Consider the following 26517-nt stretch of genomic DNA (forward strand, 5'->3'; position numbering starts at 1 on the left):
GACGGGTTACCTGATCATCTATGTCCGGGTAGATGTGGGACTGCGAGCGGTAGTGCGGCCGCGGGGCGTAGGGCTGCGGCTGCGAGGCGCCGCCCGCGTGGGCCCGCTGCATCACCGCCTGCCGCTACCACGGATCACTCATTGCCACCGTACGCCTGTAAAATAATAAATAAAATGTTAAATTATCAATGATACTAAATGAAAAATATTTATCTAACCTTCGAAAATAAAATTCAATCGACCGTATACTTTAAATAATATCACAAATTGGCCTACTAATTCAATTTAACAAAGCTGTACCTTGTTTGAAACAAGTTTGAACATTTTCGACGATATAATAAATCTTCGTTTTTTGCCCTTTTTGCCACTCACTCCTTGTCTCGGCTGACACGCTACTCTATCTTTGCTGATATAAACGAATAAAATAAATATACAACATATTTTCTTTTTTAAAAAAAGCTTAAATTGTAAAACCGAAATATGTAGTAGGACTATTTAGATATAAATAATAAAACAATGTTCTTTTTTTAAATTATGATAGTGAATAATACAATTTTCAGATTATAACCTATTCGATCTACTAGAAGAGTAAAGACTTTGAAATTGAATTGACACGATATCATTGGTCGGAACTTTTTACGTAAAATCAAGCGTATATAACTAGTTACTGTTACATTATAAAGATATATTTATAACAGAATTATTAGCAAATATTATGAAATCAAAAAGCCGAGATGGCCTAGTGGTTAGAACGCGTGAATCTTAACCGATGATCGTGGGTTCAAACCCGGGCAAGCACCACTGAATTCCCATGTGCTTAATTTGTGATTATAATTCATCTCGTGCTTGACGGTGAAGGAAAACATCGTGAGGAAACCGGCATGTGTGTAATTTCATTGCAATTATGGCACATGTGTATTCTACCAACCCGCATTGGAGCAGCGTGTTTGAATAAGCTCTAAACCTCCTCAAAAAATGGAGAGGAGACCTTAGCCCAGCAGTGGGACATTAACAGGCTGTTACTGTACTACTGTACTTATGAAATATGTATATATCTAAGGTTTCTATATCGTTACTTCTTCTTCTAATGAAATAAGCTATAGACCAGACTATGTTCTAACGTCAGTCTTACGTGTATAAGTTCTAGAATAATCCAGAAATGTAGTTTAATATCACTTGACAGTGTTAATATAAACCTTCCGATAAATCGATGGTTTTAAATTAAAGGAGTAAAGAAAAAATCGACATGGAAAATTTCATAACAAAAAATTATGCGTTAACCAAAGTATAACAAAAATTTCTTTTTTTTAGTCCTAAGCAATTTTCTGTGTGTATTATATGTCTTTTTTTTATAGAATAGGAAGGCGGACGAGCATATGGGCCACCTGATGGTAAGTGGTCGCCCATAGACATTGGCATTGTAAGAAATGTTAACCACCGATTACATCACCAATGCGCCACCAACCTTGGAAACTAAGATGTTATCTCCCATATGCCTGTTATTACACTGGCTCACTCACCCTTCAAACCGGAACACAACAATACCAAGTACTGCTGTTTTGCGGTAGAATATCTGAGGAGTGGGTGGTACCTACCCAGGCGAGCTTTCACAAAGCTGTACCACCAGTGGTTTTGTACCATAAAGTATATATTAATAAATTATAATATAAAGATTATATTATACGCCAAACCCAATCAAAGTACATGAGTTATGTTTGCATATTGACAATAATAAACCGTTTATTATTTTAATAAATAATGCTTCATCTCTCTCACACACAGCAATCATGATAACTTTACTCATTGTACGGCCTAGATGTAATAAAAAAAACCAATGTGTAATATTATTTAGACAACTTACATGAATATATAGATAAATATGACTCAATACTACAAAAAAACAATAGACCGAGTAAATTACACCTCTTTTAAACAAGTATTAAATGCAAACTGACATAGTCGCTACTAAGCCTGATTTCTGCGTTACAGGTTGCAGACTCGATTTGCAATAATTATTTTTATATTAATAAAAAATATATATGTGAGTAGTTGTATTATAATAAATACTCTTTTATTTATTTATATTCACGTTTCATTACGAAGTGCCAAAGATCAAAATTCAAACAAAAAATGATCTTAAGCTCTTACGAGAACCAAGCGCGTGGACGGGTTATGATGCAGTGGCACTATTTTACTCGGACGGAACCACAAGACCAGTATTAGCCAAAATCAAAGCTTTCAAAGTAAAGATAACGTTAAATTATTTTATATTAAAAAATATATTTTATAAAAATAACGTATGTATAAGTTAAATCTTATATCTAAATAAAAACTATTTAAAAATCTGTATGAAAAAAACTGAACTATAACTCTAAATGCGGTTTCGAGTGTTTGTTCATAGTTCATGAATTGTTTTATATAATCTATAAATTCTAAAATTAAATACTCTTACAATAGACGGTAAATATAGTCACAGTAACTGTTCGCTATTACAGTTAAATTCGAAATAGATTTAGCTTGGATCAATAACCCGGGTTTAAGCGGATGTCGCTTTAACAGAAGGATCTAATTCTAAGTCACTTACAATACTGTATACATAATAAATTCCTTGCAGATTTATTACATACATCGATAAACTGTAACGAGAAGTGAAAATATGCCCTACATATCTTTGAATGGATTCATTATTATTGGAGTATTCTTGGATAAAAACATAGATAACTCTGTGTCAAGTAAAGCTCATTATCATCTATTTATATATCATCTATTGTTTTATCCTGATCAAATATCCAGTACAGCTGTTTTTTCTGGCTTTTTTTTTAACAGTCATTCACGCCTAAGCCATCTAAGCTTAGGCCTGCCTCGACTTCTGCGACCAACAGGTCTACCGTCTAGTAGACGACTCTTAACTACCAGCAATAGCGATAAATATCTTGCGACATTTTTAACATACCAATCTTTTAAACGTATTAAATTTTAAAAGTTTATTTTACTAATAAAAGTTTTATTTATCTTGTAGGATTATATTTATGTACTGACGAAAACTGGTAGAAAATAAAACTATAAACAATTAACCAGTTAAGAATATCTAAGTGAATCAAATTAAAGTTTCAAGTGCATACTTATACATATATGTATTTTAAGCCTTATAGTATTAGCCTTAATATTAAAAAACGAGTTTATTAGTTCAGTGAGTTTCAGATTTTTTATGCATTCAATAAACCTCTTAGAAAAAGTAAAGCTTTTTTTGCAATCGAAACGAGATACAGGATGTGTTGTTGAGTTAAACGCCTTTAAACTTTTTTAGTTCTGATTTAATAATATCGTGAATTGTGGTTAAAATAAAGACGAGGCAACAATGAAGAATCCATTTTCACAATTTTAACCAATTGTAGACATAGAAATACTTTTATATGTTTGGATAAATTATCTACATATAGGTTATGGGTACTTCTGTCGGTGGTCACCATTTCCATAGAAATCCCTTATTTACCAATCTTGCGAACACGTCACTTACTTTGTTGTCTCTTGTGCTTGTGGCTCACTCACCCTTCAAACCAAAACACAACAATACTAAGCATTTCTGCTTCGCAGTGGTCAATCAAGATGGTACCATTATGTTTGAAACACTTTTTTTATCATATTCAATATTACACTTCATTTGATTAACGTGTTTGCGCATTAACATTAATGACCTGAACACGACAATTGTAAAACTTATTAGGTTATATTTGTTTCATTTTTTACAAATATAGCAAATTGCGCAAATAGCTAATATATTATGTGTTTTCATCTACTTGTCGGTTTTTAATAAAACATCAAAGGAGACAATTATGTCAAACATTTGTTTTGACCGTTCGCACTTGGTTCGGCCAAAGCGATATTGCTTGACAAACAAGCTTAATGAAGTCTATCGGACGAGCGCTTTTGCCGTTTTAATGTGCGTTAATTTTAACCTTTTGGACAGACGTTTTTGGTGTCCGGGATTTTTTGTATTGGTCAACGGTCTATTTTAAACCTAGAGTGCAAAGCCTCCAAATATGCACATCATAAGAATACAAAAACGTTCCGACGGGAGCTTTTAAAAGCTCGGAGTCCAACAGCTTCGACTACAATGTAGACCGAGGTGTATGAGTGTTTAAAAAGTTACATATCTTATTTCATTTTATGGCTACTAATTTGTCTAACTTTTTTTTCAATGTCATCCTTAAATAACTTAGCCATTAAAGGATTTTTCCTAAATTATTCACAAATGAGCAACGGCAAATTGGTCTCTTAAATATTGGGTGACACCAGAGCTTTGATTTTCTCTTTTACTATTCCAACAACGGAAATACCTGCTGCAAGTTAAGCTGACTACATAGCGTCTCCATCGAGCGATGTAATGGCACGAAGTGATTATTTAAGCGCTCGTTTGAACAGCGTGGGATTATAGCGGTGAAAAAGGCTCCGAGCTCTTTTTACGCAACGCTTATTTTAACTCCCGTACGAACGGTTGCTTAGACAAAAGACGTTCTCAACTCAGTCCTAACAGAGATGTCGACAATACCAAAAGCGGCAGCATCCAAATATTATATTTGATATATATATTTTAAATATCGAATAAGTAATTTTGCCATAGTATTTTTTAACTTCGACCAAAGTCAAATACTTCAAACGAGCAAAGATTAGTCGATGAAGCCAACGAGGCCAGTGTTGCTATCCGAAAAATGACATTTTTGATACAAAATAGTTTTTTATGACATATAAAATAGAAAATATTGACATATCGATTTCAACTCTTCTCCCTCTTAATTTCAACTGAAAATTCAAAACGGAAATTCTTGCAATACCTTCGTTATGAGTCAGAACCTTTTGCTTGTGTTATGTTAAAAAAAAACTAAAATGATTATAATTTTGTCTGTAAAAATTAACCTATGTAAGCACCTACCTATATACATTTTTTATTTACAAAATGGACTAAAGCAAGTTGCGACATGTCCATTATAACGTTGGAACGACCTTGGTAATGTGGAAGCGTATTATAGTTATGACTTCTGACTAAGCTTTATTGAATAATTGAACATATTGTAATTTGAAAGATAACTAAACCATGGTTGTACATTTCAGGCCTCTCGAAATACTAAATACAAATAAAACTATTTTACGTAAATAATCCAAAAATTAAAATTAACTAAACTGAATACTGTAAGGTAGGCATTTTATTTTGTCATTTTGTTAATTTTAATTGAATTATAATTATGATAATTACATGATTATGAAATTATTTTAACGCAAATACGGTAAACGATCTGGATAATATTTTTATTTACGAGAAATCAACATTAATTTAAAACTTCGATCGATTATTTTATAAAAACGACGACCCTACTGGATTACTATTAGAAATCATGACTTCATTATTATAACTAATTGAATCTTTATCTATGTACGAAGATCATTCAACATTATTATTAGTTTTATAATTATCTTATTATTAGGTACTTAATAGGGAGTAATAATATTAATCGTAATCTAAAACATCTAAGCATATTTTTATAAATATCTATAAGTCTTAAGGAAAATAATATATATTACGAAAGTACTAGGCAAACGCGCTCCATCTTAGACTGTACCATCACTTTCCATCAGGTGTGATAACAGTCAAGCGCTAGCTTATATATTTAAAAAAAAACTGCTGGGCGCAGCTAGTAAGTTATTTACATATTTTATGGACATCGATATCTAAAAAAAAATATGTACGTCAACGGCTGCAGGTGACTTAGTATTAAGCAGAAATCCGGGAAACATGACCCTACAGCCAGTTGGCGTCCCTACACTGATTCACTGATCACAATTCCGTATTAAGTGATGCTTATTTACAGGTGAGTAATATAACGTTCCATTATAAACAACATAATTAAAAATTTTAATAGTAACCCATTTCCGTCATTGATTCGTATTAAATGCGAATGCCAATTTCGATGCACCGTTTAGAACGCACGTCGTAAAATCTAGTCTTAGCTTTAAAACTGCCGTAAATCGTAAACTCTAATCTTCATTGTAGTAAAAACAATGCCATAGTCTGTTTTAGTTAGAATACAATAAACTTTTATTGAATATTATATTACAACTATTTATATAAGTATAATTATCAATGCTTTCTTATCAAATTTACAATAATAACAGAGGAGTCATAGTACTGCGGACAACAATGAAAAAAAATTCCATACATATGAAATGTCCATATACAACGCTATACATCCATACATATACATTTTTGTTTTTTATATTATTTATTTTGATTTGGTAATTAACTAAATTATTATGTAATTCATTGTCATTATTTTGGACAAAATTATACCATGTAATTTGTAATTTTGTATGACTTCAATGTATTCTTAGATGATAACACACCTTGAGAATGAAATTATCACCTCCAGGCCATTTAAATGGAAATATGAAAAATTGCTTTGTAATTACAATTGTTGAAAATTAAAAGTAAAATCCCGGTGAGTTTCTTTCACCGGTTTTTCTCAGGTCTGCGGTGTTTCTTCATGGTATAATTTTAGATTTAAATTTTAGATTTTAAAATCAATAAGTAAGTATAATATTTTTATATGGAATATATAATATATTTTATAATTATATATAATTTTAAATGCAAACCAAATTCAAAATAAGCAATTATAATAAGTATGGTGTCCGATGGTTCCACTTATTCTGTTTTATATTACAACCAAAATGTGTTATGCATTGCCAATCTCAAGAGAGATTAGCCACTACGCAGGAGATATTATAGTGCACAAGTGTGTGGGCAAACTCAGGTGCACCCTCTATTCCCTAACGCTCATAATCTGATGGGATGGCAATCCAACATGACCAGAAAGAGTTCAGGCACAGGACCAACGGCTTTACGTGCTTTCTGAGGCATGGGAGTGTACACACTTCCAACTTCCAGACTCCAGGCTGATACTGAGAATTTTCTGACAGAAAAACCCAATAACTTTTTACTGGCCCGACCTGGGAATTAAACCCAGATCCTCCAGGTCTGCGGCTTTACATCGAGCCACTAGACCTACGAGGCAGTCATTACAATATTTACAATATCACATTAGGAGTCACATAAAGAAGTTTTAAAAAACTATGACAAATTGTTAAACAAAAGTAAATCAGTAAAAATATTGATTAATATTTAAGATAAATATAAACACTATAACTGTAATGTACTAAATAAATATAATTAAAAACATGATAAAATTAGATTTTTAATTTTTAATCAATATTATGAATATATGAAATGTCAATGGAATCTTTTATTTTAATTTTAATGATATAATTGTTAACAAAGGCCAGAATCCCTTTGTCTATACTACGAGGGTGGAATTTAACTAAACAAAATATTTAATTAAAAATCTTTGATATTAAACAATGGCTAAATAATATGTAATTTGCTTTAGAATGTATTATGCCATATGTATTTATTGTATGTAGTATTGATTAAATAAGTAGGTGGGGTATATGATTAATATTTTAATAAAATGAATATCAGTATAATTACATATTTTGTAAACAATTTAGATTTATCACTCATTATAGTAATTGGCAGGTTTGGATTTAACAATTTAAGTTAGATTCTTATTTTTTATTGGTATTGTATTTTAAATGGGTGTTTACAAAATATGTAAAGGAATATACCCTGTTTGTACATCTATAACTTCAAATAACAGTAGTTATTGCATTTAGTAATGATACATCAACATTAATATTGAAACATATAATGTAAAAAATGTGCAAAACTTACAGAATTCAGTATAGAAATGTCAGTCTACTCCATGGTAGTTTATGATTATTTATAAACATACATGGTGCAAAGCTGCTAGTGCATTTAAATAGTGTAATCAGCTGATAAGCGCGATATAGACGCGAGCGACGTACGTAGGCAGGTTGCATACGGCAGGCGCATGCTTAGATTTGAACCGAAATCAATTAGCCCGCACTTATATTACACGGCGCGTGAAACTCGCTTTGGCTATTATGACTAATGATGAACGTGTCGTGTATACGGAACCGACACCACGGCTGCGCCACACGATGCACAAAATCGAATACCATTACTTATTCACTGATGCAAGATTATTGTCGTGTGCGGCCTACATGCGCAGACAACGTTTCGTTATGTGCTATGCTCCCACCGACTGCTCAACTCACCGTCGCTTTCCATTGTCGAGAGCACGACGCACAGTGTAAACAACCAAACCACATAATAAAACAAAATGGATGTCCGACTCGTCCACACTGAGATGAGAAATTTTATGAGCGCCCGAACGACACCAGTTGTAAAACGTTGTTACTATCCTATCGTAGTATTTTAGCAGCCCCCCACCAATTTATTATCTGCCTTCACTGCACAAATATTGTTCATAATCACAAAGAAATATGTTCACTTATACACGCAAACACCACGTTTTAGATTGATAAATAGAGATTTGCACAAATTTTTAAGTCCACTTGAAAATAATAATCATTGAAGCGTTTGACAAACCGAGACAAAACACCCACACCAAAAAATTCTACATGACGACTGGCCTGGCCTGGCCCATAATAATTTCCACTCGAACATATTCCCATTTCGCTCGTTCACCATTCATTTAATTATTTCTCAATACGAGTGAAAGGGATAGAAATATATAAATATTTCCTATGTATGAATAGAATCGGTGTTGTGAAGTGTCCCTCCCCGGCGCTGCCCGAAACCGAGTTGAATGGACCCGAGACGCGCTCAACCATTGGATCGATGACGATCACGTGATACAAATATATCTCGCGGCACTTATACGCCCGCGAAACTTTGAAAATTATCCCTCCTTATTATTAATATGGACAATAGCAACTGTGAAGAATTCAAGGAGTGAATTTGAGGTAGCCGTTCGAGAAAGGGATAGGCTGTCTTAAGATTTATTAAAGGTATAAATTTATTATTTTGTCATGGGAGTTTTAAACATTTAATAACATGTATAATTTTACACAATGGTTACATTATTTTTGTTCCGAATGTAATTGCAGCTGTGCTTTTAAATGCTTTAAGTATGTTTTTTATAAAAATGTGCAGATATGGTTTTTACGCTCGAAGTTAAATTTGTAGTTGTTTAATTTGCTAACATTAATAATATATTGTTGTTAGTATGTTATTCAATTTTAAGGAATAGAAAAAAATATATAATATTCAACTATAAATGTAATGAATTTGCTGTCTTCTGAACATATGTTTATATACTAAATGTAAGTTGTATAGTTCTTACTAGTGTTAACAAAAATCGTGGAGATTTTTGTTGATATTTATTTATATTATTGTCAGCCTGGTGTGTCCCACTGTCGGGCATAAAAGTAGAGAGGTACTTTCTTTCCATATTTCCCTATTTTCTGCTATGAAATATGGTTTCATATTTATTTTTAGAGATTTTTTTTTTATTTGTTTTATTTTTATGTGACCTTGAAAATTTATTTGATAAAACTGTCTCGCAATTTTGCATATTGAGTTTCTTGGTAATAAATAGAGTAATGCTTTTGTGACCGAATATTGACTATGGTGACCAATTTCAAACGCTGCCACCTGAACAAGAAATAGTGCACAAGTGCTAGCGCAAATATCCACTTTCATTTTCTCCATTCTTGTTGGCCTATGGGTCGGCTATGTCACATAACCACAGATTACATGGTTACAAGGCTCAGGAGTGTAACATTGCCAATTTCCTAACTCTCTTTAAATCTACAGGATTCTGAGCTGAAATCACAAAATCTACCGCTGTATAAAGGAGACAAACAAGGCTGTTAAGCTTCTCGGATGCACCAATGATAATGATGTATTAAATTGGATTATTAAAACAAAACAATGATAAGTGTTGTTATTAACTTTATTTTAATATGTCAGAGAAGTTGAGGCTAATCACAAAACATATTGAAAGACTTGTTTTTCTAAGAGCAGAAACATATTACCTCTAAGTACTAAGTACTAACCTATCGATAATACATTGTTGCACTAAATTTAATATAGATGATACATTTTTATATTTATCTAGACATTCATGAAGTTTTATAATTGTTTTTTTTTTAATCAAACTAACCCATTTTTCCAATTATATTTATTGTGTACGAAAATATATCCTACTTACTTAAAATTAAGTAATGACTATTATACTTAATTTCCAATGGTGATGCAAGATTTAAATATTTTTTTTAAGTATTTTATAAGCAGTAGAGCAATATTTTTATGATTTCTCAATATTTATTCAAGTTTTTTCAAGAAGAGTTAAAAGTAACATTGAGCCAAAGTGAAAAAACCTTATATAATCTATATAAGTTATTTACTTGAGTGCAAAAACTAATATATCTTTTAATATAGAAAAAGTAACATAATATTCTATTTTAAAGCAAGACTTTATTTTAAACTTTAGAAATTTGCATAATACATGTGCTTAGACAGTGTGTTAACAGATCAACATAAATGTTTTTGTTTTTAAAATATTATATTCCAAGGCCGAAAACTGATACAATGCAATACATAGTCTTGTTCTCCCAACGCACTGTGCATGAGCCATCGGTGTTGTTGTCCCAAAAGCATGATGATGCTGTGTGTAAACCAGCTCCATTCTTCTGCATAATTGTGCAAGTAACTGTAAAAAAATATTATTTTCATAATATATGAGTAGTAAAAAAAAGTAGTAAAAGACATTATCCTTTATTCATTTGTTAAATTAAAAAACAAGTTTACCAATTAAAACTTGACAGTTCTAGAAAGGTCAATAATTTTTTACATTTACTTTTAATTTGATATGTTTTAAGGCTTTTTATAAGTAACGGTTTGTTTGTAATTCAAAATAATTGATTGTTATAAATTACCTATATATTTATAAGGTTTTTGTAGTTTTGTAAGTTGACTTAAGCAGGACTCCACAACAGCAGAAGTCCACTGATTAACTTTGTTATGTTGATAAGCCGTGCCTCCAATAGAGTTTTCAATTGCTTCTTTTATAATTTTACTCACATCGTCTACAATAAATTGATTCTGAAACACGTCATGTTAGTTAAATGAAATAGCAATCAATAACAACTTCTTATTGAACATATCTCTAAAAGTAACAACTTACTTCTTCAGACAAATCGTTGCATTCTTTAACTTCCATGATTAAAAATAAAACAGCCTTAGAGTTTTTTTAGGATTACAGAAAATATCAAAACAATAAAATTTGACGCTACAGTAAGATCTCAAACTTGCAAATTAAATGACAGTTAGAAAAGTCAATAGTTAGTCATAGAGTGTAGTAAACCATTCGCGAATGGGGAGTATCTATAAAATATAATTTATTACCTATATTTGGATGAAAAATAACAACTTAATATGTATTTAAATGTATTTTGTTTTAGACTTTAACAATTGACGTAATACAAAATACAATAAATACTTTTTAATTTGCTCCATCGAACGAGTTGACATTTTTCACGAAGAGAAGTTAAACCAAAGGCTATTTAACATGATAGACAAATATTCAGATTGTAAACAATATTATTTATTATTTTTGAATATGAATTTCATTATTTTGTTTAAAAACACTGACTTCTTGAACGTAATCTCATCCTCTTTTGCTCACCGTGACGTCAATGATAAGTTGTTCATAAATCATCATCATATTACATAATCATGTAATAAAAAAAATAGATTTTTATACATAAAATGTTTTAATATAACAATACAACATAATTAACGTGCTTAAAAATAAATAAACTTCACCTTTATGCATATTCTTTTATATTCTATACAATCAACTGCATTTCGTCTAGCAACACTGAATATTTTTTTGATATAGCAAATCGAATTCAAACTTTCATTTTAGGCTGTCATTTTATTTCAAGTTGAGGATGGATATTTTCTTATTATATTGTCATTAATGGCTTCGTCGATGCAAAATAATAGAGTTTCGCCTCCGGGTTACTGCGTATGTTGCAGAACGTGCAACATGTGGTGCTGGAGAGCTTTTAAATGGCTTCCCGTGTTGTTAATAGTGTCTATCGTGACATGGTCTTATTATGCCTACGTTATACAGTTGTGCATTTGTAAGTAACTAAACCATGGACTTAAGTCAATAACGTTAATTACCTCATAAAATAAATTAATCACCTAATTTTTCAGTTACTATTGAAAGTACAGTGCAACAATGTATATACCTCGTACTTTATCATATTTTGCTGATAATGTTTGCGTGGTCCTATTGGCGGACAATTTTTGCTGATATTAAACCAATTCCAGAAAAGGTATGCTAAACTCCAATACTCGTGTAATGGGTTGAAGTTAACATTAATTATATATAGGATTGATTGCTTCAGCCCTATTTAACTATTAGTCTTATTGGTTACATTATTTTTGAGATAATTGAAGAGAACTATAAGTAGAGTAAAACTGCTTGTACCTGACATTCTTATTATTATGATTTAAATTTGTCAATATATTAAAATTTACTGGCAGAAAGTCTAAAATATAGACTTTGTGATACCCTCTTTTTTATGAGCTCTATATTATGCTTTTAATTACTGTATGCAATAATACTCCATACATACAAATATGCCAAAATATAAAGTATATTGTCTGAAGTTTACTGTCTTCACAAACAAACCATATCAACAATTAGTTTTTTTTTTTTTAATATTGTGTAAATTTAAAAAAAGAAATAAACTGTTTATGGAATATATTTTTTTATTGCTAAGTAGTGTAGTTAAGGATTAAATCTTTAATATATGTATGACTTCACCTAAGTAATAAAGGATGTGCTTCCCATATAAGAAATAGAAAGTCTTACAACTTGTGTGAACACAATTGGTGACCTCTATTGAGAAAGTTTAATATCTTTTTTTTTTTTTTTTATATTCGCCGGGAGGGCAAATGACTCTACTCCACCTGATGGTAAGTGGTAGTAGAGTCCAAACGCGACGACGGCCAGTACAGACGGAAAAAACGTTCTGCACTAGCCGCCTATCTTTAAAGAGGTCAAATGTTCTAAATTTTAAAATTATTTAAATGATGACACATTTTTATATCATTGTAAGTGTTGGCTGAAATTTTCTCAATTCATTATCATCATAAAGTTATACATATTATATAAGTTATAGTTATACATATAATATAAGTAAGATAGATAATATTTAATTTTCATTTATTTTATTTTGTGTTAAGGTAATTGAAATACAGTTTTTTTTTTAATTTTCAGTATAAATTACCAGAAGCGGAATTGGAAAAGTTGCTTAGTGCAGAAACAGAAGATGCACAGAGGACAATTTTAGAGAACTTTGCTAAAGATCTCCCAATAGTCACTAGGTATTCTTATATTTATGTTAACCATTGTATCTGAATATAATTTATAATTGTTCTAACCAAAGCAAGCCATTAAGTTATGAGTTATTCTTAGAAAAACGAAATATTCTAATATTAATATATTTTAATGTTTTTATTGTTTTGTTTTATGTATTGTACAATATAAGGAAAAGGTTGGCATTATCCTGAAATATTTTTTTGGATTTTTTATTATATCATAAAATTTACAATCTTACTAATACTTCAGCCTTTTACAACCACTTAAACAATTTTCTACCTATCAATAAAAATAATCTAATAAGTAAAACTGATTACTCAGTATCAGCATGTACATCTGACGAATTTGCATGGAATTATTGATAACTGTATTTATATAGAAATGAATAGTGTTTATAATTTATACAAAATTATATCTTGTTTTTTAAACCTACTAAACTTTTTGTCAGCTCTGCATTCATCTTCCTTCAAAATAGACATTCTGAAAAATAATTTTAATCAACTTATATTTATATTTTCTGACTTGTTATATTTTATTTATTTTAACACACTTTATTGTTTTTAATTTATATTTAAATTTCTCAATCCTAGACTTAAATTAACAATTAGAAAATACAGTCAGCGTTTCTTTAAGATGGACAGCAAAAAAGAAATTTTAGAAAAATTTGCTAATACTATTCCAGTTTTGACAAGGTTTGCAAATTTTGAAGGTTTTTAGAATTGAGAAAATTATTGATGTATAATCTATTTTTTTTTTGTATGTAAAATTAGGTAGGTTGGATAAAAATATGAATTAATATTTAAAATGAGATGTAATTAAAAAAGATATAAGTTTAATTTACTCACTACATACTCTATATATATATATACTAATTCTACCATTCCAATCTTATAAATATTTAAATTTATAATAATTTTGATAGTAATTATTAATAATCATGTCTATAACTTATTACTAGACCAATCATTTTTACTTGATGGTACAAAGAGGGCAACTTAGCTTCGATGCTTAGCGTTTGTTATGTTTATCATAATTTCTTTGTTTAATGATAGCTTAAATTAATACTTTCAAGAATCCTCCGATTTGTTGATTAAAATACTATTAAATTATTTTAATTTTGATGAATCTTCTTTGGGTTTGTATTGTATTTGGGTTGGTATGATTATTATAATTCGCTATATTCTTTTATTTTTAGAACAATGTCGGGTTCTGTCCGGTACTGCAATCGCTGTGTGCTTGTAAAGCCAGACCGAGCTCACCACTGCAGTATCTGTTCGAGATGCGTGCTCAAGATGGACCACCACTGCCCTTGGGTCAACAATTGTGTCTGCTTCCACAACTACAAGTTCTTCATGCTTTTTCTCGGCTATGCACTCTTGTACTGTCTGTTCGTCATGTCGACGTGTCTACCTTACTTCATTAGATTTTGGAAGGTAGATTCTATTCGTTTATCTAAATATATTTTAGTCGGTTAATTTTATCCATGCATGTGCATCTCGTCTTGACTAGTTTGTTGGAATAGTGAATATTTATACTTTTTAGACATCACCATGTTTATTTCTTTGAATGCCATAAATATCGCATGATTTATAATACAAAGATTTTATTATAAAGTTGGTTAAATGTTTATGGCACTGAATTTAAATTCATTTAGTATAATTATTTACTTCCCATAGGATTAATTACTAACTTCCCATTACAATATACATGTTTTGAGATCTCCGGAAATTATTGTATGTTCAGGAGAAAGAGTCTATTAGCTGAAATTAATATTATAATTATGATCTGGGATTTAAATTGATCAATCGATAAAATGACTCAGTCTGCTTTTCAATGAAGTCAAATTGTCACACCAATATATACATATACATAAATGTCAATAGTTTATCTATTAATAAAAATATATATATTACATTGATAGTTTATTAAATGTTATTAAAATATTTTTTTTAAATCATTATTGCTTAGGATGATCAGATAAAAAGGTTGACTATATGATTTTATTATATTCAGTTGTTGAATGTTATTCACATATTTCACTACATATCTATATTATATTTCGTTTTAATTTATTTATTAATTTCTGCTTTGTATATGCACATTTGCAATGGATCACCGAATGTATTTTAAGGAATTTTCGGACGGTTAATATTGAGAGTTTCTTTTATTTATTGAAATGGTCACACTGTCCTTGCAGATGTATCAAGAATACAAGCATGCCCACTGCGATAATTTGTTCAACACCGGCACATTTTCTAAAAAGTGCATGGATATTTTGAATGTAAACACCTTTTCTGAACTATTTGTTTATATTCACACTTAGTGATCATTTCACACGATAGTTTATAATGCAGTTTGATTGATTAGATTATTGTAGTTCAAAGTACGAAGCCATATTTCTAGTTCATTGTTTCTCAATCTGTGTTTCATTTTAAAATTTTGAAAACCTCCATGTTTTTAACATTATACATATATTTTTAGATCAATGAACGTTCAGAAGATTGACTCATAGTTAATAAAGATGCATTACCTTTCATACATAGCTATATAAACTTTATCAAACAAATTGATAAGGCTATGTATACAGTGGATTCTTCATGCTTAGTAGTAACATGATTCAATAGTTTGGCATTTTTAAACAGTCATATATTCCACACTGTTTGAAATATTGTCATTATCGCAGTGGGAATGTTTTCTTCGGTACAATTGATTGTAAAATTCAAACATTGTGGAACGTATATAATTTTTTACATATTTAAAGATTTCATTAACTAGCATTATATAGATGTAATCCATGTATAATGTACATTTGTTAATAAGCATTGCTAAGTGAATGAGAATTTATTGATTTCGCTTTTTGGCATCAGTAAATTTACATTTGAAAGATGAAGACATCACTATGTGAATATATGAGTGCTATACAAAGCTTATCCAAGTAGTTTCACAGTAAAGTAAACATTGTAAAGCAGGATAGAAGTTACTGCTTTCTCTTTCTGTCATCAGTAATTTGACGTGTAAGAGAAATAGACAGCCTTATGTTACTATATAAGCGCTATAGAATTATTTCTTACTAATTAATTTTTTTTTTTTTCAATAGTATGTATTGTTGACAAACATCCCCTTTTAATTTAAAATATTGCCGAATCATATTATTAAGAATTGAAACTATTTTCTACTAATACTGACATACTTATTATAATTAATAAAATGTTTATGGATCGTTGTTACCTAAAAAAAAATGATAATAATAATTTCTTGTGTAATATTAAATGACATATTGAAATAGCAAAAAGAGTATGTTCTAAATACTATTTGAGCGTTATATATGTAGTTTGCAAAGCTACATATATGTTGTATTTACTATTAAAACTTACGTATAAATTACGTTTTTTGTTATACAGGGTGATTTCGGGATGTCGGGCAGCGCTGGACGGTACCATATAGTGTTTGCGTTTTTTGTGGCACTTATGTTCGCTATCTCACTTGGATCTTTATTCGGATACCACTGCTATCTCGTCGCACACAACAGAACTACTTTAGGTATGGATTTTATTATAATATTATAATATATTTTACTGGTGGTAGGGCTTTGTGCAAGCTCGTCTGGGTAGGTACCACCCACTCATCAGATATTCTACCGCAAAACAGCAATACTTGATATTGTTGTGTTCCGGTTTGAAGGGTGAGTGAGCCAGCGTAATTACAGGCACAAGGGACATAAAATCTTAGTTCCCAAGGTTATTGGCGCATTGGATATGTAAGCGATGGTTGACATTTCTTACAATGCCAATGTCTAAGAGCGTTGGTGACCACTTACCATCAGGTGGCCCATATGCTCGTCCGCCTTCCTATTCTATAAAAAAAAAAAAAATATATATATATATACTTACTTCCAGTATTTAGTTCAACGCTACGCTATGAAATAAGCATTTTTTTTTTTAAATTTTCATGTGTCATAAAATAATAGAAAACTACTCAAAAGCTACCAGAAGGACCGCTGTCGTTACAGCTCGTAGTAAAAGAAAATTAAATACAAACGAATAATATAATTACAAATTGTATAATTTAGCCAACTCTGTGGTGTACTTCTACCGCTAAATAGTTCCGTTTTGAAGTGTGAGTGAGCCAGTGTAACTGGTACAAGGGACATAACATCTTATTTTCCAAATTTGATTAAGGCACTTGCCTATCAAATAAAATAAAAAAATGCAATTTTTAATTCAAACTGCGCTGTTTGAATGTTATGTAAACATTTTTACTTTGTAGTGTATCAATTTTTTTTTATAGTATAGGTTGGCGGACGATCATATGGGCCACCTGGTGGTAAGTGGTCACCAACGCCCATAGACATTGGCATTGTGAGAAATGTTAACCATCGCTTACAATGCCAATACGCCACCAACAATGGAAACTAAGATGTTATGTCCCTTTACACTGGCTCGCTCACCCTTCAAACCGGAACACAACAATAACAAGTATATCCTGGGATATATATATATATATCCTGGGACATTTTTCACACACGGCAATCTGATCCCAAATTAAGCTCGTATAAAGCTTGTGCTATGGGAACCATACAACTGATATACTACATATACTACTTTTCTTTTGTAAATACATAATTATATAGAAAATTACACCCAGACTCAGGACAAACAGACATGTTCATGCACACAAATGTCTGTCCTGGGTGGGAATCGAACCCACAACCTTCGTCGTGAAAAGGCAAGTATCTACCAACCACGCCAACCGGCTCGTCAAGTACTGCTGTTTTGCGGTAGAATATCTGATGAGTGGGTGGTACCTACCCAGACGGGTTTGCACAAAGCCCTACCACCAGTAACAGCATAGTGGCTGGACTTTAATTTTTGAGAATGTACCAACTAATTTAAAAAAAAAACGAATGGATATATATTGTTAATACTATCATTTTCTTATAATCTAAATTAGCGTAAAAAAAAACATGTTTATACCATTTCTGCTCCTAGGGATTATAACGTGATGTACATTTCATCTATTTAAAGTGACTGCAATGACCATACTTATATATATTTTTTCTTATATAAATAATAATAGTTTATATAACAATGTTTTTCAGATATGCTTGTTACGTACCGCCGCTTCGGCTCTCCGACCGGTCAGATAATAAACGCTATGCTTAAAAACATAATCAATGGTACTGCAGTCTCTTTAAAGTAGAGTTAACGCATATAAATACGAAAATAGTGTAGTATTAGTTAAATTTTAAATATATTATATCGGTATTGCAGTATCGTGTAGGATATTGTTTTAATTGTTAATAGTTAACATTGACATTTGATAAATTATATATTTAGTTACGTCATATGGGATCCATATGAAGTGAAAGTCTCCAAAGAAGATGTGTGCTCAATTATTGGTAGAAAGTTGCGAATTTTTGTTTTTTGATTTGTCCCGTGCCAACGCCAGATATGAATCGATTTACGTGTTTTACATAATCTTAACCGATGATCGTGGGTTCAAACCCGGGCAAGCACCTCTGAATTTTCATGTGCTTAATTTGTGTTTATAATTCATCTCGTGCTTGACGGCGAAGGAAAACATCGTGAGGAAACCTGCGTGTGTCTGCCACATGTGTATTCTACCAACCCGCACTGGAGCATCGTGGTGGTATAAGCTCCGAACCTTCTCCTCAAAAAGGGAGAGGAGGCCTTAGCCCAGCAGTGGGACATTCACAGGCTGTTACTGTTACTGTACATAATATTTTTAGTAACATTATATCATAACAATTTTTAATAGATTATCGTTTGAGGTCCAAGGATATTTATACTGAGTGATTTCATTATTTGTAGATAGAAAATCAAATAATATATATATATATATAATAATCTGAACAATACATGCGCCCTTAAGGTCCAATTTAAATTATAATATCACATATTTTCTATTATACGTCTAAGTAACCCACGTGTTTAACAAATGGATTTGTTGTTGGTTTAGTTTTTATTATTCAATATATCTGTTTAGAGTCTGTTTCTTTAAATATTTATTAGGCATCATTGTAGTTAAATATTAACGTTAACACGAATGCAAAGGTTTCGGTACGGAAGTGGAAGATTGCGAATGATTTATCCATAATTGAATGGTTGCAGAACTGCTTCACGATGCACGCAATCAAAGACCTTACATAAATCACGAGATATCCCCGAAGTATCCTATGACTTTTATTTACAAAAATATTTTTGACGAATACAACATCAGTATCGATTGTAATAGATAAACTTAATTTTGTATGTATTAAGTGTTTTTTTTTTTTTTCATTAAACAGAAGCGTTCCGAGCACCGATGTTCCGAGGGGGCGCTGACAAGAACGGTTTCTCCATAGGAGCTTACAATAACTTTAAGGAGGTGTTCGGCAACAGTCCGAACAAGTGGATAGTACCGGTCTTCACAAGGTAAAGCTTTTATCTATATTTACTGCACAGCGCATATCTACGATAAAGTTTATTTATTAAAATAGTTCAACATTGTGATCGCCATTTATTTAATGTTTGTCATTCAAAACGTAATCAATGTATTATTTTATTGTGAAAAAATATTGTGATTTTTCTTAAATCGGTTAATTCATACAGATAACATATCGTTCTCGTAATCTTTGGGAGTTATGTGAAATATTTTATCAATGGTTACACATACCGCTGAAATTCTTAATAAGCCTAACAACAAACTAGTTTAAACCGGAATGCGTGACATGCATGTGTTTTAACCGTAACTATGTGTGTGTTACTCGATGTGTGGTTAACATGTGCATGTTTAATGTCTTAAAAAAGAAGTGAATGACATCCTAACAGTGTGTAGTTTTAGAAATTATTTTTATACGATTTACATAAATCAACGGTACTAACATTGAACGTGTCTTTCGAAATAAAAATATTTAGTTACTAAGTATTATGTCTGAAGTGTGTAATGTTTTATAATTGTAAATACGCTAGTAGATAAATCTGAGTGTTTTGTTACTACCTCATGTCTCATTAGATCATAACCATGCATTCATTTTATCATTGAATAACGTCACGTAACGGATTAACCGCACTCGCACCTCATCACTGTTATTACATCTTGATTATCATTTCATAATGTTATATGCAAGTATATTTATATATGTAACGTTTATGTCATTCGTGTTTCGAATATAGAACTCCTGTTTTTTTTTTTTTTTTTTAAATTACGCACTAAGGGTGGCGCGGAATTAAAGTAACATTTTTTTTTAAACACAAAGTTAATTTTGGTATTTTGTCGTCTGCACGTTAAATTTTCGTTGAGAATTTTGGCAAGGATTTAAAAAAATAAATACTTGAATCCCATTCGTGTGTGGTAAATACGTGTAAAGGCTGGCCAGTGGCCACGTCGGGAGAGCTAGATTCCGCGCCACTCGGCCCCCTCTCACCAGTCCTCGTGTTGTCAGCCTCGGGGACGGCTGTGAGTACCCGGTGCGGCGCGAGCACCAGCTGCAGACGTTCAGCGCGCCGCAAGACGCGCTCGGCTACGACTCTATGGGCATCACGCGCTCCAGGTCAGAGCACGGTGGAGACTCGCCCGTCTCAGCGCACATACCTTGACACATACCGAATCTTAAGTCTTTACTTCTTCATTATATATCCAATGGGAGTTCGTGCTTCCGAATTGAAATGTGCTCTGATGTTGCCGGTGCGAGTTTTTTTACTTATTTGATATCGTTGACGTTATACATGATTGGTATGGTATAAAAACAGCGCCATCTAGTGACTATAATCGGAATTCCATACGAATCGCAGCTAACGCCGACAAGTAAGAAATAAGTAAACAAAATTGCACAAGGCACATTAATCATTCTCTTTTACGAAGTCATAAAATTTCTGTGTCGGTAGTGGCGACTCTGGTGCATGTATTTAATTAAATTTAATTTTCTATCGAATATTAGTTTTTAAACAGATATTGAAATTGTGTAATAAAATTGAACGAAATATAGCTTTAATAAAGTTTACATTATTAATGAACGTTTATTTATGTTTATATTTTTTACATGACAACCATTATAATTAATGGTCACTAACGCACTGTGCCGTGACTTAAGTTCTACCCAGAAGATTATACTTCTGCCAAACGTTAGCTGTAATAGACTTTTCGATCTTGCCAGAAATGTGCCAAATTAATTTCCGTCGATTATATTTTATTGTTTTTTGGTAAATTTTTACGTTATATAATTTTGTAGATGTATTTTATATTTAATAAATATTGCTATAATTAATGTGCCTAAAAATATTTGTTATAAATTTGTAACAAATTTTCTTCCACTAAACTAATTTAAGAAATGAAAAAATTATTACGTCCAGTTGGATAAACCTCAAAAGGTTTTCAAATTATACGTTAGATGTGTTCATTCTGTTGTTCAAGATTTCTAAACTAAACGAATTTGAAACGGGACTAAAGACGTAATTAGAACAGATGTACATATACATATAGCCTTTATTAAGCGCATAAATGAGAAAGAGATAGCACTATTTTAGTCCCGTTAATATAGTTTAGTCTAGAGATTGTGTGACAACAGAATTAGCAACATTTTATTTATAAATATTATAAAAATAGTGCTCAAGATATGTGCGCGAGGTGGGTTGACATCAACAACTAAGAATGGATGAATTTATAATTAATATTACATTATAATATATATAATAATGCAGTTAGATTTTTAATGCATTTATATTTTGCGAGCTACATACAACACACAAGACTGATAAAGCTATAGTGAATTCTGTTCGTATTTTTAAGTATGTTTTGTGCACAATAAACTAATTCCATTGTTAAATTTTGTTTCTTTTATTTGTTTTTTTTTTTTAATTTTCATTATCCAAGGTCAAGTAGATAACATTTAATAGACAACGCACACGAATTAGCAAGCAAATGGATACATTTTTTTTTTTTTAATTTTTTTAACGTCTGTGTGATGTATTGGCAGATAAATGATTTTATATATTTATGGAACTAAACTACATTTAATTTAGGTTTGTGTTCCCTTGTAAGGATTTTTGTTTGTTTACAGGTTTTAGGGCTTTTATTTCGAAGCTTAATAATATTTATAAGTTACGCCATTCAGCAATTGCTAACAATTTTCTTTTGCTTTGTATTGCGGCCGATTAAGAGCACTATATTTTTTTTTTAATAACTATATCAATATTGTCTATATTTCTCTTCTTCATTCTCTCTCAGTCTTTTTCTTCTCTTATAATCATCTAACGGTGCTTTTCATTTGTATTATTTAAATAAATAAGTTTTTTCTATATACGTTCATATTATATGATATTTATCATGTACAATGAACTGTTTTCTTGAAATAATATTATAAGTGAAAATAATTTAATATCCTACAAAGCACCGTGAGACAAACTTATTTTCAAAATTTCTCTATAACTCAACTAATACTCTATGCACATAAACAATAAAGACCAATATCGAATGAGCTTTTTAATATTTTAGCGTGGAGATGGCACACGAGACTGAGAGATGGAGACTTTGCCCCAGAAGGGGCCGGACCGTCCCGCAAATAGTATAAGGAAAACGCATTTCATAATTATTATTAATCTTCTAATTCACAATATTTTTATTACAGTATATTTAAAATAAAACCATTCGAACGATAACATGCTTTTCATTCATGGCAACACCGAGCCCAAGACAAAGTTTTGATGACGTCATTCACTTCTTTTATCGTACTCAGTTGAGAATCGTTTAAAAATTAAGATTTGTGTCCTTTTGCATGCTAATTTTGTTTAGCGTTGCGTTCATAGCAGATAGCTTGTTTTAGACTATAAATGCGTACAAGTTAAGCGGTTTGAAGTGATCAAATTAATGGTCGTTTCAATACCTATTCCAGTTGTTACATAATATTCTATTATAATTCGATTTGCACGCATTGACCGTAGTGTAATTTAGATAAAGTAGACACCCGCTTAAAGTATTCACACATGTAGAAGTGATTGCATTCATTTGTTCATTTCAAGAACACCCATTGCAGTGTGATGTAGCTTCATTTAAAATTTATAATCAATCTGATACAATATTTTATGTTAAACAAATTTCAATGAAAAAAGTAATTACTTTATCGTAGTAATTAAAGACAGTGTTCTTACTTATTTATTTTTATATATACATAAATCGATTTCACATAAGATCAAATTTGGTGAATTAATATAAGATAAGGTCGATTTTCAAGTACTCTAAGGGATTAAATATAGCCAGTGTCTTATAATTTTTTATTTAATAACATTGGAAACTTTATAAAGGTACAAATATATTGAAAATCGTAATAAAATTGTAATCATTATATTCATTGTATTTTACGTGTTTTGTCATAAATAAATAGTTTTTTTTTTAAACTTATTAGCATTGGTGTGTAGACAGTGTTATATGAATAAGTATATTTTTATACATTTTTATAACAATATGAAACGTGTAGCTTCGGTGATGGCATCGTGTACCCGCTGCCTCAGCAAGACGAAGACACGGAGTCGTTACTCAGTTCGGAGAGGTGGGATCGCTGGGGAGAGAGAGCTCGGCCCTTCGACGAACGGGAGAGTTCATCGCTAGACGAACTATGAGTGTAGGTGGCCACGTGTTGATGCAGGCTTTTGGGTTCTCTTTGACCTCTAACCGTCTGACCTAAATTACCCCTAGATACCTTAATTCTGTTGATTGTTATTTTGACATTTATGATAAAGGAATTTGTAATAAAGAATATTTATAAGGCTCTTACGTATTGTACGAATTGCTCAGAGTAATTAAAATAACAGTTTAGGATTATGTTTACAAATCAATTTACTAATGTAGAGATATGTGTGTTGTATACAATTTATCCCGTTTATATTGTACACCCTGATTCCTATTACGGCTGAACAGTTATAGACAACTGAACTTTATATTATTTAAAGTAAAATTAACTTGAAAGTGTTATTATAAGGACTCGACATAACGGTATAATTTATAATCTGTATTTTAATGTGTTTCGGTACATAAATATTGTGTATTTGAGTGTATGTATTAAGGTATCTATGTATTTATAAATTAATTGTCTATGCAGATCTATAGCTTTTAACTATGTTTATATTAAAAATAGCTAATAGAATTCCACTTGACGAGTAATTTGTAGATTAAAAATAACAAGCCTGCATTGGAAATATGTGGCCATTAGTGAAAGTCGTCTGCAGAATAATGCATAGAAATATTACGTTAATTGGTGCTGTAGTATTTGTACAGGATATAATTGTTTAGGTGATAGGTTAATTAGCGACAAGATTACTGAATACAAATAGGAAAATATTAATTTTATGTAATTAGACACAGTTGTAATATCACGATAATGATTCCGAATTAAGAAAGCAGCTTAAATTCGTTTTATTTTAATCTAGATAATAAAAAAATCTAAGACGAAATTTAAGAAATTATTAAAACAAAGAAATCGATTTCACGTACCTCGACGTAGAAAAAAATAAACATTTTAATAATTATAAGGAAATCATCAAAAATTATGATAAAATGATGATTTTACTTGTTTATTTTTGCATGTAAATACAAATTGCTTACGACTTTGTAATAAGACTGCTAACGATATGTGTTAGAGGGAAAATGATAATGTAGTGTGTATATTTATGTTTTCAATGTTGGTACCAGAAGTATTTTATGACAAACAGTTATATTGCCAGTAAATACCTTGCACTTCCTCGTTGGTCTAGTGGCTAGGTTTAAGGCCACAGATCCCGAGGGTTCAAGCCCTAGGTCGGGCCAATAGAAAGTTATTGGGTTTTCTGTGGAAAATTGAATGTTTCTCAGTAGCATCTCGGAGTTTGGAAGTTGGAAGTGTGTACACTCCCGTGCCTCGGAAAGCACGTAATATCGTTGCTCCTGCGCCTGAACTCTTTCTTGTCGTGTCGGAAAGTTAAGGAATAGAGAGTGTACCTGTGTTTGAGCACACACATGTGCACTATAATATGTCCTGAGCAGTTGGCTCTCTTGAGATTGGCCGTGGCCGAAATCGGTCCGGAGGACATCAAGTACCTTTCAAGTGTGCCTGTTTTAGCTATTTTGACTTAAAGACTACGTACTTTTTAATAAATAGTTATAGAAGTTAATACAAATGCTATCTCGATCAATAAATGAAGTATTTTTTTTCATACATGCTAAAGACGTAATTATGGAAATGAGTGAAGTTTTAATAGTTTGAGTATATTATTAGTCATTTTAAATATTATAGTTCGTGTCCCCAGTGAGTAAAAATGTTGCAAAAATAAAAATTGTATTTATTAATGTAGTAGTATTTCATATTATTTCTTTCTTTCATGTCATTTTGTTAAATAGTAAAAGTCCAATTGATATTTGGTGCCTTACAAATTTGTATTTTGCTATAATGAAGTAGGTGCAATAAAAATTAAAATATTATTGTTTTAAGTTTAATTTAATTATTTGTTATGATAGAATGTTAGAAATTTAATTTAAAAAAAAACCACCTGCATTTTCGAGGAGAAATATTCGCCATTTAATTTCGACAATTGATATTTATGTGACTCTCTTGAAAGAAATTCTACGCTTATTTTAATCTGTTTTCATGTAATTTGTTTATTCTTAATGTTTACATCTTTGAGTCGAAAATTTATTTTTATTAAAATCCTTTTTTTTTATTACTCCCCGATGAACTCAATGAAGATTTTTAATCAGTATCTATTAAATTGATACTTTAAAGTTTAAATAATGATAATCTATAGAATTTATCAATGTAACTCTTAACCTAGTCAATATTTGATACAAAATACATAAATTTTACACATTACTTAAGTATTTTAGATAAGTTTTATATAATATATCAACGCATTTTAAATGTTTTTTTTTTTTTGTTGTTCTTTTTTATCTGAATTGAGTATGTTTTGTTACTTGTATTAAGTTAAGTATGAAATGCGACTTAAGAATTAATTATAATGAATAATCAGGTAACCTTCGTTTGATTTTCTATATTTATATAATAGTTTTGATAATGATGAAGGATAGGGTTTCGAATGAACAAATGTATAAATTTTTGTGATTTAGAAATAATAAATGAATTTAAAACATAAAAGTGTGTTATTTAACAAATTTGTATCGTACAAAAAATTTAATACATTTTGTAAAAAATATT

At 30.8% G+C, this 26517-nt stretch overlaps 3 protein-coding genes across 7 annotated transcripts in view; 1 reads left to right on the top strand and 2 right to left on the bottom strand.

Moving 5' to 3' along the window:
* LOC126776557 (protein capicua homolog) overlaps positions 1-8865 on the bottom strand; it is a 30939-nt gene extending 22074 nt beyond the window's left edge. For both annotated transcript variants that reach the window (XM_050499161.1, XM_050499160.1), the window contains exons 1-2: positions 8191-8865; positions 11-155 (exon numbers count right to left, since the gene is read on the bottom strand). In XM_050499161.1, coding sequence (XP_050355118.1) covers positions 11-112 — 102 coding nt within the window. In that variant the 5' untranslated portion in view covers positions 113-155; positions 8191-8865. The remainder of the gene's footprint in view (positions 1-10; positions 156-8190) is intronic.
* A 1012-nt stretch (positions 8866-9877) lies between these two features.
* On the bottom strand, positions 9878-11320 carry LOC126776591 (dynein light chain Tctex-type 1). Its single transcript, XM_050499237.1, has 3 exons — positions 11127-11320; positions 10879-11044; positions 9878-10652 (listed from the first exon to the last, which is right to left on the bottom strand). Exons 1-3 carry the CDS (start codon positions 11160-11162, stop codon positions 10504-10506), a joined length of 351 nt encoding a protein of 116 aa, XP_050355194.1. The 5' UTR covers positions 11163-11320; the 3' UTR covers positions 9878-10503.
* Positions 11321-11864: 544 nt separating this feature from the next.
* On the top strand, positions 11865-26007 carry LOC126776581 (palmitoyltransferase ZDHHC2). 4 transcript variants are annotated; one of them, XM_050499215.1, is made up of 8 exons: positions 11865-12090; positions 12167-12288; positions 13239-13345; positions 14536-14773; positions 16742-16880; positions 19648-19774; positions 20785-20892; positions 23812-26006. In XM_050499215.1, exons 1-8 carry the CDS (start codon positions 11925-11927, stop codon positions 23951-23953), a joined length of 1149 nt encoding a protein of 382 aa, XP_050355172.1. In that variant the 5' UTR covers positions 11865-11924; the 3' UTR covers positions 23954-26006. The 4 variants fall into 4 exon arrangements, with proteins under 4 accessions (XP_050355172.1, XP_050355174.1, XP_050355175.1 ...); XM_050499217.1 differs by lacking the exon at positions 23812-26006 and adding an exon at positions 22833-23146; XM_050499218.1 differs by lacking the exon at positions 20785-20892 and having other exon boundaries at positions 23812-26007.
* Positions 26008-26517: the final 510 nt, after the last annotated feature.

This window comes from Nymphalis io, chromosome 20 (assembly GCF_905147045.1).
Source record: "Nymphalis io chromosome 20, ilAglIoxx1.1, whole genome shotgun sequence".
Classification (NCBI taxonomy): Eukaryota; Metazoa; Arthropoda; class Insecta; order Lepidoptera; family Nymphalidae; genus Nymphalis; species Nymphalis io.

Bases quoted from the DNA above. Each gene is read 5' to 3' on its own strand.
- LOC126776591 (XM_050499237.1), bottom strand. From the start codon at position 11,162: ATGGAAGTTAAAGAATGCAACGATTTGTCTGAAGAA. The intron at 11,045-11,126 runs GTAAGTTGTTAC...GACGTGTTTCAG, and splicing joins GCAACGATTTGTCTGAAGAA to AATCAATTTATTGTAGACGA. The intron at 10,653-10,878 runs GTAATTTATAAC...ATTTTTTTACAG, and splicing joins AAAACCTTATAAATATATAG to TTACTTGCACAATTATGCAG.
- LOC126776581 (XM_050499215.1), top strand. From the start codon at position 11,925: ATGGCTTCGTCGATGCAAAATAATAGAGTTTCGCCTCCGGGTTACTGC. The intron at 14,774-16,741 runs GTAGATTCTATT...TTTGTTATACAG, and splicing joins ACTTCATTAGATTTTGGAAG to GGTGATTTCGGGATGTCGGG. The intron at 16,881-19,647 runs GTATGGATTTTA...TTCATTAAACAG, and splicing joins ACACAACAGAACTACTTTAG to AAGCGTTCCGAGCACCGATG.